The sequence below is a fragment of the Brassica oleracea genome, chromosome C6, assembly GCF_000695525.1.
Source record: "Brassica oleracea var. oleracea cultivar TO1000 chromosome C6, BOL, whole genome shotgun sequence".
Taxonomy (NCBI): Eukaryota; Viridiplantae; Streptophyta; class Magnoliopsida; order Brassicales; family Brassicaceae; genus Brassica; species Brassica oleracea.
This window is the reverse complement of record NC_027753.1, coordinates 5,741,412-5,753,935: the sequence shown is the minus strand read 5'-3', so window position 1 is coordinate 5,753,935 and position 12,524 is coordinate 5,741,412. Positions and strand designations below refer to the sequence as shown.

General features: G+C 37.0%; 2 protein-coding genes across 2 annotated transcripts; one reads left to right on the top strand and one right to left on the bottom strand.

The window, feature by feature from the left end:
- Positions 1-521: 521 nt before the first annotated feature.
- Positions 522-4,900, bottom strand: LOC106296735 (NADP-specific glutamate dehydrogenase-like). Its single transcript, XM_013732960.1, has 16 exons — positions 4,757-4,900; positions 3,720-4,357; positions 3,249-3,378; positions 2,956-3,157; positions 2,785-2,871; positions 2,642-2,701; positions 2,493-2,579; positions 2,320-2,391; positions 2,189-2,244; positions 1,982-2,067; positions 1,621-1,711; positions 1,388-1,545; positions 1,200-1,291; positions 1,020-1,100; positions 858-931; positions 522-757 (listed from the first exon to the last, which is right to left on the bottom strand). The coding sequence occupies exons 2-16, from the start codon at positions 4,270-4,272 to the stop codon at positions 682-684; spliced, it is 1,905 nt and encodes a 634-aa protein (XP_013588414.1). The 5' UTR covers positions 4,273-4,357; positions 4,757-4,900; the 3' UTR covers positions 522-681.
- A 1,950-nt stretch (positions 4,901-6,850) lies between these two features.
- On the top strand, positions 6,851-10,978 carry LOC106296606 (ubiquitin carboxyl-terminal hydrolase 6-like). The gene is made up of 17 exons (XM_013732780.1): positions 6,851-6,959; positions 7,156-7,301; positions 7,375-7,410; positions 7,504-7,611; positions 8,060-8,160; positions 8,270-8,396; positions 8,523-8,582; positions 8,665-8,783; positions 9,257-9,365; positions 9,514-9,602; positions 9,755-9,824; positions 9,907-9,987; positions 10,066-10,152; positions 10,238-10,286; positions 10,394-10,516; positions 10,584-10,658; positions 10,754-10,978. The coding sequence occupies exons 1-17, from the start codon at positions 6,950-6,952 to the stop codon at positions 10,807-10,809; spliced, it is 1,446 nt and encodes a 481-aa protein (XP_013588234.1). The 5' UTR covers positions 6,851-6,949; the 3' UTR covers positions 10,810-10,978.
- Positions 10,979-12,524: the final 1,546 nt, after the last annotated feature.

Genomic DNA, 12,524 nt, shown 5'->3' with positions numbered 1-12,524 from the left:
TAAGGATAACTCATGAGTTTTCTTGGTTGATTAAATGACATTATGTCCAAATTTATTTAAGGATATTTCATTAAGGTAACTGAAAAAGACAAACAATAAAATAGAAAGTTTAAATTCATTTAAGCATATTTCATTAATTTAACTGAAAAAATAAGTAATAAATTAGGTAGTTTTATTCGTTTTAGAATATTTCATAAATGCAACTGAAAAAGACAAGCAAAAAAAATAGGAAGTTCAATTAATGAAGTAACAATATTTTCAAATGGATACTTCTCTTTTAATAATATAAATATATATATATAGATAGATTACATTTTTTTCAAACTTACTGCTATCTATGTTTCCAAACATCGTTATTTTTTTTAACTGATATCTATGTTTCCAAACAAAAACTTAAATAGTTCTATTTTAATAAGATAAATTTATGAGAAAATGCCACTGGCTTTGTAACTTTTTCTTTGTTGAGTACCAGCGCAAATCAGATGTCTCAGTATGTTCCATTCTTTATTACTTGGAGAACATATAAAGCAATGGAAAGCTATGTTTATAGCAGATAAATATTAATGCTATCAAAGTATATAGTTTCAAAATAATGACACAGGATGCATCTAAATATGTTACAGTTAGTCCAATATAGACAGAAACCCACCAGGACTCTTAGATGCAAGATGCATTATACAGCTAAACACAACCTTGGTCTGCCATAGCTTGAGCTATGTTCAAGAATGCTGCAATTGTTGCTCCGTGTAAAAGTGCCCTGGAAAAGAAGAACCAAACCATTTCTTAGTACAGAAGCGTCTTAGACCAGCATAGTAAAACTGACTGATGGGTTTATTATGATGAGGAGAAACACTTACTCTGGACTTTCTTTCTGATAACCAAAATCATTTGCTGCTTTAAGAGCCTTTTCATAAGTCTGCTTCAGTGCTTCCTGTCAATAACAGAGCAAATTATCTTAATAGGCAATTACCACAGGCCGAAACTGCAAAAATTCGAAAACATATGTGAGGAATGTTTACCTGTAATCTAGACTCAAAATCTTCTGCTGACCATTGCATTGAATTAGATTCACGGAGAACTTCGATTTCTCCAGCAGCAACCTTCAATAAACTTATATAATTTAGCGATCATCATCATCTTAATGGTGGGAGACTAACAAGGCAAAGATTAATGAAAGACGATTTAAAGAGGGAACTCACTCCTCCAGCTCCAGCAGCAATGGCAGGAGCAATCAGAACATTTGCCTTTCTGAAAACATCAACTGCTTCAGCTGTACACGGCATGTTTGAACCTGCAGAAAAAAACACATCCACACTAAAGAATAAAGCACACAACAAAAAGAGAAGCTCTGAGAATTTATTTGCTCAAAAATAAGAAATCTCTATACCTTCTACCAGTAAGCGACAGCCTGCATTGACCAGATTAATAGCATCTGCTTGATCAACTTCGTTCTGAGAAGCACAAGGGAACGCCACATCACACCTTTCATTCCACGGCTTCACTTCATCAAAATATTTCGCCCTTGCATAGGTCTTTGAATAGTCTCTGCATATCAGATACTTGGATCAATATAGTTTAGCCATGTGAAAATATCATAATAACGTGTAATAATATATATACCTCAGACTTCTCTGTTGGGATTTTATCTCTCTCAAGAATGCAAGTTTCATATAATCAAATCCGTCGTCGTCCACCAAATATCCCTTTGAATCTGCAAAACAATTGCATCAGCAAAACAAAACAATACTACACAGACAAGTTTCTTATATTGGCCTAACTAAGCATGATCTATAGTCCATGGGGAATAAACTAGGCGTTCAATTTGAGACCTCTAAGGCCTGGTCTTGAAGAAAATAAGCTACTTCTAACTGTTTATCTGGCAAATCAGGCCTTCTATCGACTTCTAACTCAACTAAGAGCCACCAGAAAAAGGTACAAAAGCTCTTGTTTCAACTCTTAAAAGAAAAGGTGAGTGAATCACCTGAAACAGTAACCGGATGGGCACCACAAGCAATTAGCTTCTCAACAACATGCATCGCAATCTTCCCGCAACCGCTCACAACACATCTGGAATAAAGTTCAAAAAGTATCTTACTTATTTGATAAACTGTAAGATCCAGAAGAAGAGACTGGTGACTAGCAGAATCCCATGAAAGAGCACATATACAAGATGATCAAGAAAGAAAACCTTAGTCCCTTAATTTCTTTGTTCATATCTGCAAGCATAAGTCGTGCAAAGTACACCTGAAAGAATGCAAATGAGTTTTAGTGAATCATGACATGTTAAATAATGTTCTTCAATTAAACAGAAGACCCTACCACACCATAGCCACTAGCTTCAGTTCTGAGGCTAGAAGCAGCCCAATATATCCGGGGTCCTGTAAAACTTCCCTGCATAAGTAATTGACACAAAGATATAACAGCCAAGACTCTTTATTCTCTCCCAACAACAAAAACTGATGTAAACAAATGATTACTGGACATTTCAGTACCTGAAACTGACCAGCGAGTCGTCTGTATTGTCCAAAAAGATATCCCATTTCCCGAGTACCAACACCAACCTCCTCTGATGGAAGATCCTACCATACGTAATAGATTAGAAACTCATTACTTGCTAAAGGGCAAAGACCGCTCTACTTACTTTGTCCGGACCCATGTATCTATACATCTCATTCATGAAACTTTGGCAAAATCTCATAATCTGTGAATGTAACAAAATAATAGATCAGAACATCTTTAGAAAACCACTTGTGGAGAGACAGAAGCAAGGGGCCAAGGTGTTACCTCATTGTCACTTCTTCCTTTAGGATCAAAGTCGCTTCCACCGGAAGCCCCTCCAAGTTTATATGGTGACAGAGCATTTTTCAAAGTCTATGAAAGATTACAAACCATTACAATGAGCAATTCCATATCATGCAAACAGAGGGTTGAGGTACAGATACTAAAGCATTGTACCTGTTGAAAGCCAAGGAATTTGGCGATGCTTAAGTTCATGGATGGATGAAATCGAATACCTCCTCTACATGGGCCCGGTGCTTGATTGAACTGAACTCTAAAGCCTCGGTTTACATGTGTTTCACCACGGTCATCAATCCAAGGAACTCGGAACACTATCATACGTTCAGGTTCTAATAGCCGCTCCATGATGTTGACATAACTGAAATGAATCAGAACAAAAAACATATGAGTTGGACTCAATCTGCTGAAAACTATTTCACAAAAAGATGATAAGCATATCATTAACTTACTGAGAGTTTTTTGCAATTACCCGCTCTAGAGCATGCACACATTCTTGTACAGACTGAATAAACTCAATCTCATTGGGATCTCGTTTCAGGGCACCTTCAACGATTGAACCAGCACTCTTCGACATAAGAGCTTCATTGAGAGGAAAGCGTACAAACAGTTAACAAAACAATAAGCAAGGAAAGACACTAGCCATGTTATACAGAGAGACAAACATCAAACAGAGCAAGACTAAAAAGACACAAGGACTCATCTGCATACACCATGTAGAAATCACACACATGTTGATCACAGACATAAACTTCAAAACTTTAAAAGAAAAGCAGATATACCAAGAATTTAAAAGTTGAGTTTAACACATTGTTAGCTGAAAGGTTGTTAAGTGTAGGTAGGCTAGATGGACCACAAGGAGTTGCCATTTGCCAATGATCTTAACTCACTATCACTTGAAGCAATATTTGTAAATAACTTACTCTTCACATAAATGGGTTTGTCAACAACAATCTTGTCTTTGGAAGCCGTTTGGAGACGGAGAGCCTCTTTGTGCAGCAAACTATTGTTGTGTTCTTCCAACGCACTCATCTGCATGTTTCTACTCCCTTCGTTTCCGTACGGATTCCTCCTATGCTTTCTACCATACTCTCTGCAGACAGAACAGAATATCCTCGCCGTTCCATCCTTCATATCAACATAAGCCCACTTGTAAGTGTCAGCCCACTCCTCTCTCCACCGTTTAACAACTTTCTTCTTTCTCTTCGCCGACGTCTGCCCCTTTGACGTATCCTGATCCTCGCTCGGCAGGTCGGAGACCAGAACCATATGCTTTGTCTCATCATGTTCCCCAGCGGAGGGCTCCCGTATCAATGAACTGGTGGCGAAAGCGGCTTCATCCTCTCCAGGTCCAATTTCTAAATCGATCTCTTCCCCAAGGTTGCTTACAACGAGCTGCTGCCTTTGTGCTTGCTGGAGTAAGTTCATTTCATCCATTGAGGGATTCATCCCCAAGCCGCCTGTTGGTCCGAACATTCAGCATCACAGTTTCAAATCCACCTGAGATTCTCTTTTTTGCTGACTAGCAGCAACTGGAACTTGCACTCGGTACAACACCCACCTAATGTGCAACAGAAATAAACAGTCCATTATTTAAAATAACAACGTATAAGGTGCAGATACAATATTCAGCATGTTAAAACCTTTTGATCATACAACAATAACACAAGTCCCTCTGATAAGCTTTCTGATCATATAGTGAAGTGATATTCCATTACTGAAGAATCATCCAAACATCAAGACCCATTTCAGACCAAACTAGTAAAGTTTGTGTCTTTGCCATAGAAATCATTTCCAAACTCAAAAAAAACTTAGAAAAAATAATCGAAATCAAACCAGAGTTTACTGGATATCTAATACAAAGGCGAGGCAACTTGGAACAGTGATCAAATCTAACATCTAAATTAGGAGGTCAAGTCCGAAACTCTAAAGTGAAGAAGAAATAAGATTGCAACTTTACTTTGGCTGAAGCAGCTGGTCGCCGAGAAAGAGAATTGTGGGTAGAGACGAGACAAAGAGATGCTCTGCTCGAACTTGTCGATAGTTTCCTTTTCGTCGCTGATGCTGATGGAGCAGGTATCCAAAAAGAAATAAAATACAGACCAAAAAGATCCCAAAACATAGTAATTTAACTAGTCAAACTTTCATTTCTTTTTCATTACTTTTATATCTAAATCTATTTATTTTCTAGAGTTCTCATATATATTTTGAAAAAATAGTTGGACATATATATTTTGAAAAAATAGTTGGACATTGATATAGTTAACATGCTATTGTATATTTATATATAGGTGTACGCAAATTCTTTCATATTTTAAGTTCTTTTTAACCACCATTTCTATTTTATGTTATCTAACCATATCAATTTTTCAGATTAAATTGTAGATAACTTTTTAAAATAAACATATTTTTAGGAAAAATCAAATATATAAAGGGGAATTTGCTCCAATATACACAAAATAATCTTAAATTCACTAACTAACTAAAAACATCTCATTTCTCATACTCTTTTTTTTCTATCTCTTTGCTAGCTCTCTAAAAATCTTTTTTTTCTTTTTTTTTGTTATTCAGCAAATAAGCTCATATATAAATAGATTTAAAATAGTAAAAAGAAATAATTTATTTTTTGTGCTTTATGTAATTTGGGGGAAAGGATTGTCTGTTGCCCAAATTTTTTTTATTTTATTTAACAACTTTGGCAAAAGTTAATTTGAGAGGAATCCTGTATACTTTTAGTTTTTTTTTTTTTGAACAACTCCTATCTCCATAATATTATTTGAAAAGTCAATTTTATAGGTGTCGCGTTCACGTTAACTCTTGCGATGGATGATTACATTCATACCCTTAATGAATTGAATTAATTATTATAATTACTATTATTAATATTTTTTTATTATTTAGTCACATTATTATAAAAAGAATTTTTTTAAGTATTTTCCCGTATATCACGTTGGTTACATATATTGGTCACTTTAATTAAATTTCAAATTTACATGAAAATTCCTTTTCGTATGTATTTTCCCTTTTTCCTTATTTACAAATTTTTAAAATATTTTCTAGAATCCAGTCTTACTATAGAAAGGCAAAATCCTACGTAAGTTAGGAATATTGTAAATTTTGATAAGTATACAATGTATGATTTCTAAAAAGTATCCTAACAATTTTATGCAAATTTTTCATATAAATTCCAAATCCTAATACTATATGAACACCAAATCGATTAACATAAAAATAAATTCGTAATCATAAATAAATTGTAATAACTATTATAATTCATGTCAAAACTAAAATATCTTAAATTATAAATAATCTACTAAAATATATTTACAAATTTAAGATAAGAATCAAATTAAATGCAAATTAAAAAAATAATCAAAATTTTGATCATTGAAAGAAAATAACCAAACACACGAGATATTATATAATCCAAAATCATACATCTAATTCTAATAACATAATATTATTTAAAGTAAAATCATGCATATTAATTACAATATAAACTACAAAATAATTAAAATTAAAATAAAATAATGTTAATTATTATAATATATTTAATTTGTAAATATTTACACCCGTGCATAAGCACGAAAAAATCACCTAGTATACTTTTAGTTATAAATAATATTATCTATGTTTCATAATACATGATTCTTTGGCTTAATGCACAAAGATTAAGAATTTTTTTTTTCAAAAAAGTAACTTTAAAAATATAATTTAAAAATCATTCAACCAATTACGTAAATGATTGCAATATCTGATTGAGTGCACAATTTTCATTAAAGTTAAAGATAATATAAAAATGACAAAACATCGTATATTTTGAAACAAAAATAATCTTTTAAAACATCATCTATTTTGCAACGGAGGAATAAAAAAAACAGGATGTAAATAAATAGTGAAAGCTGGGCTTGTCCATTCACCTCTCGGAATGGTTTTTTGGGCCTTATGAATTTGGGCCGACGAAAATATCTGAGAGGAACTGACTCAACCGGACCGTTGTAAACCCGACCCGTTCTCATCCGGGCGGTAACACCCGAGACGGTGACATCATAATATCAGGAGAGGAGCGTCCAACCCCGTAGAAAGACGAAGAATCTCGTTACCGTCTCTCCAAGCAAGCAAGCAAGAAGCCTCTCACTTTCTCACGGCAAAGATGCTCACAGGTCCTCTCCTCTCTTCTCTTCTCTTCTCTTCTCTTCTCTTTGTTAAGTACATGCTTAAATCGATTGTATTCGTAATTTGCAATTAGATCTCGTTTTCTTCTCCGCCTGAGAAGGAATCTAATTTTGGTTTGCCGAGTGATCAATGTGTTTTGCCTAGAATTGAGTAAATGTAAACCCTAATTTGTGTTTTGTACAGTAAGCGTGAAGTGGCAGAAGAAGGTGTTTGAAGGCATCGAGATTGATCCCACTCTGCCTCCTTATGTGTTCAAGGCTCAGCTGTATGATTTGACTGGAGTCCCACCTGAGAGGCAAAAGATCATGGTCAAAGGTGGCCTTTTGAAGGTATAGGATCTGTGTGTTCATTCACCAGATTGTTTATTTCACTGTTGATTGACAATCTATCGTTTGGGTGCAGGATGATGCGGATTGGTCTGCCATTGGAGTGAAAGATGTAAAGCTCTCTTCTTTTTTTACTTCCTTCCTCAATTGCTTCGTTTTTTGTTTGTGTAAAGATGTTTATTCGTTTGGGTTTGTTCGTGTACAGGGTCAGAAGCTGATGATGATGGGAACTGCTGATGAGATTGTGAAAGCTCCTGAAAAGGCTATTGTTTTTGCTGAGGATCTACCTGAAGAAGAGCAAGCCACTCATCTGGTATATTCTATTTCTATTGCTGTTTGTAAGTGTGATAGGAGCACTGTTATATCCCCTCTATGGAATCAAATCGCAAAACCTGAAACCATAATTCCAGATTACATACACACACGCACACACTTTCTCCTAGCTGCCCTCTAACTGCCCGCTCTCAACTGTATCGCCTTAAGTTCTGCTGTTTCGTAGCTACTGATTAGAACAAGCTACTTAGGCTAGTAACAAGCTTGCATTGTCCATATGCTTGTTGAGGGTTTGGTAGTTTCTTTTAGTTTTACAATTCTTGGACCATAGACAACCTCATAGACTTCAGGTTTAAAAAAAAAAGGATAAACTCAATTTTCTGCAAGGCTTTGTAATTTGTAAAAGCTTGGTGTCATGTTTTGTTTGTGTATTCAGAAAATTGGGGCATCTGTCCTATCATTCTAACTTGCATTACAATTTATTTCAGGGTTACAGTGCAGGCCTTGTCAATCTTGGCAACACATGTTACATGAACTCCACGGTGCAGTGCTTAAAATCAGTCCCAGAGTTGAAATCTGCATTGTCCAAGTCAGTTCATCTCTTATCCTTACTGTTTTAAACCCAAAAAAATAACACAGGAAATTCAATGTCTTTTACTTAAAATAACGTTATCTCATGCAAACAATTTCTTTAACAGCTACGCACTTGCTGGACGAAGCAATGATGTCGACCAGACTTCTCACATGCTCACAGTTGCCACACGCGAGCTATTTGGTGATCTTGACAGAAGTGTCAATGCTGTTTCCCCTACGCAGTTCTGGATGGTTAGTTTTCTTTGGACGCCTCATCTCAAATGTCTTTTGCTAGTTCTTATTATCAGTGTCCATATCTCATCATTAAATTTGGAAGTTTCTAGTTATTGGCTCATATCAACTTTGGTCTTGATGCAGATATTACGAAAAAAATTCCCTCAGTTTAGTCAGTTGCAGAATGGAATGCACATGCAGCAGGTATGTTTCTTACTGCAAACTCGGTTGAACTAAGCCTGTTACGTTTTCGTTTGTAAACCCGTGCTATTAAATTGTTTGACAGGATGCTGAAGAATGTTGGACACAACTGTTATACACTCTTTCTCAGTCCCTAAAAGCACCAACTTCCAGCGAAGATTCTGATGCTGTGAAAGCTCTCTTTGGTGTCAATCTTCGGAGCAGGTATACAAGCATATTTCAAACCTTACTGCTACATATGGCCTATATTGTTTGGATAGATTATCCATGAATTGGTTTTGGGTCTCGTCGATTTATAAACAAGTTAAAGGACTTCATTCTCTGGTTTTACGATTAAACTCATGCTCCAAAACTGCAGTAAAACAGGAGCATCTTCTTAGTATCCTTATTAAGCAGGATAACTGACAATATGAAAGGCAAAACTTGAAATTTTTAGTTACAGCAGATCACTTACACATTTTCTATCTCTCAACGACATTAGGGGTGTTTGAAAATTTACAGTCAATATTTAAATATCAAAGTGCATGGGTGTGTATGCATGTATTATATATTTTGGGGGGTTTCCTAGAGGGAAATATATGAAATGTTTATTGATGATGCTTGTTCATGTGAAATTGACATTTTCCTCGCCTTGCTTAATATATCCAGTTGTGTTATAACGGGTTTCTGTTCTGTAGGGTGCATTGTCAAGAAAGTGGCGAAGAAAGCTCAGAGACGGAATCTGTATATTCTCTGAAATGTCATATATCACACGAAGTGAACCACTTGCATGAAGGATTAAAACATGTGAGTAAAACTTGTTTCTGATTTATATTCCTGCATTTTCCTTTGATATAGCGCATGCAAGCATATCATAGGAAAATTAGGACAACGTGGTGTTGTTCTGCTTTCATAAAACCTTGGATGTACTGAGTAGCCGCATTTCTTACTGTAGGGGCTGAAAGGAGAACTTGAAAAGACATCTCCTGCTCTTGGCCGTACTGCGCTTTACCTCAAGGAGTCCCTTATAGATTCCTTGCCCAGGTCATCAGTCTCTGCTTACTGTTTGTGAATTTAATCCTCTTGTGGCATACTTCATATCCCGCATGTCCTAGAGAACCTATAACATTGTGCGACTTCTATTTTTTTTTGCTGTCTGACATGAGATTTTGTTTCTTTTCTTCGTGATCCTGAAGGTACTTGACCGTTCAGTTTGTGCGATTCTTCTGGAAAAGGGAGACTAACCAGAAAGCAAAGATTCTCAGGGTAAGTGTGCTTTCTGGTACTAAATCTGAACCAAAAAAAAAACTCCGGATGGTAATAATGTCTCTCCAACTGACCTTTGCAGAAAGTGGATTATCCGCTGGAGTTGGATATATTTGACCTTTGTTCTGAGGAACTCCGAAAGAAACTGGAAGCTCCTCGCCAGGTTTACATTTTCTGTTGTAGTGAAAACTAAAATTATCTGTGAGCTGGGTAACCAAATGAACTGAGTCTTGTCTTTCAGAAACTAAGAGATGAGGAAGGTAAAAAGCTCGGTCTGCAACCAAAGAGTAGCTCAAAAGACAGCGATGTGAAGATGACTGATGCAGAGGTACCCTATCTATATTCTAGTTATAAAATCATAAGTGAAATGCACAATCCTCTAAGAAGATTTATTTCTCTGTATTTGTTTGCAGGCGTCATCAAAAGAAAGTGGAGAATCATCCACCGTTACCCAACAGGAAGGTATGTATCTAAGACGCCTTTTCAACATCTATCTTGTCTGTTGCTGAATGAGACTTGATTGGGGTTGTGGTGCGGTATTTGAAAAACTTCTTTTTGCAATGACATAGGTGGTTCATCTGAGAAGGGAACTCTTCACATGACCGGAATCTACGACCTGGTCTCTGTGCTAACCCACAAGGGCAGGAGTGCGGACTCTGGTCATTATGTTGCATGGGTGAAGCAAGAGAGTGGTTAGTTCTCTTTCTCACACACAAAAAGGTCTCTAATATCATCTAACAACAATTCACATAATGACAGGCAAATGGATTCAGTACGATGATAGCCACCCGAGCCTGCAACGGGAGGAAGACATCACAAAGCTATCTGGAGGAGGTAAACCCAATGGCTTCTCAATCTAACTTCAAAACTGTTGTGGTTCTCACGTTTTAATCTGATCCGTTTTCTTTATGTGAATAATGGATTCACAGGTGATTGGCATATGGCGTACATCATTATGTACAAAGCCCGCTTCGTCTCCATGTGATCTCTCTCTCCTCCTCTTGGTTCTTTTTTTAGTTCTTGAAACGTTCATGATCGTTAAAAGCATGAAATAGACCACCTCAGAGGTTTCAGTTTATTACAATGTTGAGACTCTATTTTGTCACAATATACTATCAAGACCGTCAATTGTTTCTTTCGTTTTACCCATCACCCATTATGGCAGTCCAATTAGGATATGATTTTGAATGTTTCATAGCTAACAGACACACCTGAAAGATAAAACAGATAGTGTGCTTAACAAGCAAAGTTTCTTTGCCGCTCATGAAACGGGAGAAGAAGGCACATCGATCACTTTCTTTATCAAGTTGCCGTTACCCCTGACCATTTGTATACCACTCGTGGTGTCACTTCTACGGCTTAGAGTTGGACCATTTCTAATTTATTTAACTCTATAAAAATAAAAACTATATAAATATAATAATATATACATTGCTAGAGATCATGTACTTTTAAGTGAGAGAATATAGAGTTGAGTTGAAAATGTCATGAGATTTCTAGTTTGCTAAAACAACAAATGCATGGCTAATATTGATGCTTAACCACACGGTCCACACAAGAAAAACTGAGTTGAGTAATCGATGTCCCTTAGTCAGCTACACGTAATATAATCATTTAAAACTTTCATCGCTTTATCAACGGTCGGCTCATATGAAATAACTTGTTGAATATGATGCTATCTTGTACTTTGATCTGTTCTTTGAAGCAGTCTATTTGGCTTAAACATACCACACAAATAAGATTCATTATCATTTTTTTTTTTTTTTTGATAAAATGTTAAATTGATTATACCAAATTTTCTGTTTTTGACAGGGATTACATGAGAATACAAGTAGCAGAGAAATTGAAATGCAATCTAAACACCAGTGCTATACTCAACAAACTAAGCAAAGTAAAAGACTAGAAACAAGGCTAATAGAGATGGAAGCCAACGAAACAAGCTCGAACCAAGAGAAATGGTAAGGACCGCACGACAAACAGGTTGCCACGAGAAGAAGAGAGATGGGCGCCCTCAAACCCTGATGCTACAACTTCCTACAGCTTCCGGAGCGCCTACAGAACACTCACCACCCCAAGAATCACAAGCACAAACATACAAACCAGCACGAGATCAACATACCCTGGCGGCACGAGGCAGAGAAACCATCTGACGATGCCGTCGTTTGGTCGAGACTTAGAGATTGACGCCTCCAAACCTCTTAACCGGGACCGTTACACCCGTTGAACCGAGAGCTCATATAGAGCAAGCGGACCGTACAGGACCCCCACCTCCAGAGCAGCTTCACCGAGTGAGAGAGCAGGCTGAGCGCCCAACTGAAGACCTGTCTCCAACCAACCAATACTCCATTGCTTCGACCGAAGCTAAGAAACGTTGAGCAACCGCACAAAGGAGAGAAGGGTAGCGACGGTGAACACCGCACCACCGGAAAATCCAAGCTTTGAGGAGAGCAAACCCGCAAGACACCTCGAACACGAGGCTGAGCTAACACATCTCCACGCGCCGCCACCGGAGCTGGCTCCTAGCAGGAGAGGAAACTCACCACCAAGGAAGAGCTCCACGCGCAACCACCTCAGACCATGGAAGATACAAAGCCTGGACAAAGAACTGAGTTATAAAACCCAGATCCGAGACCTAGAGGGCCTCACCGACGGACCACGCGCCGCTAACCGAGAACACGTCGAGATCTACGGAGAAAATCT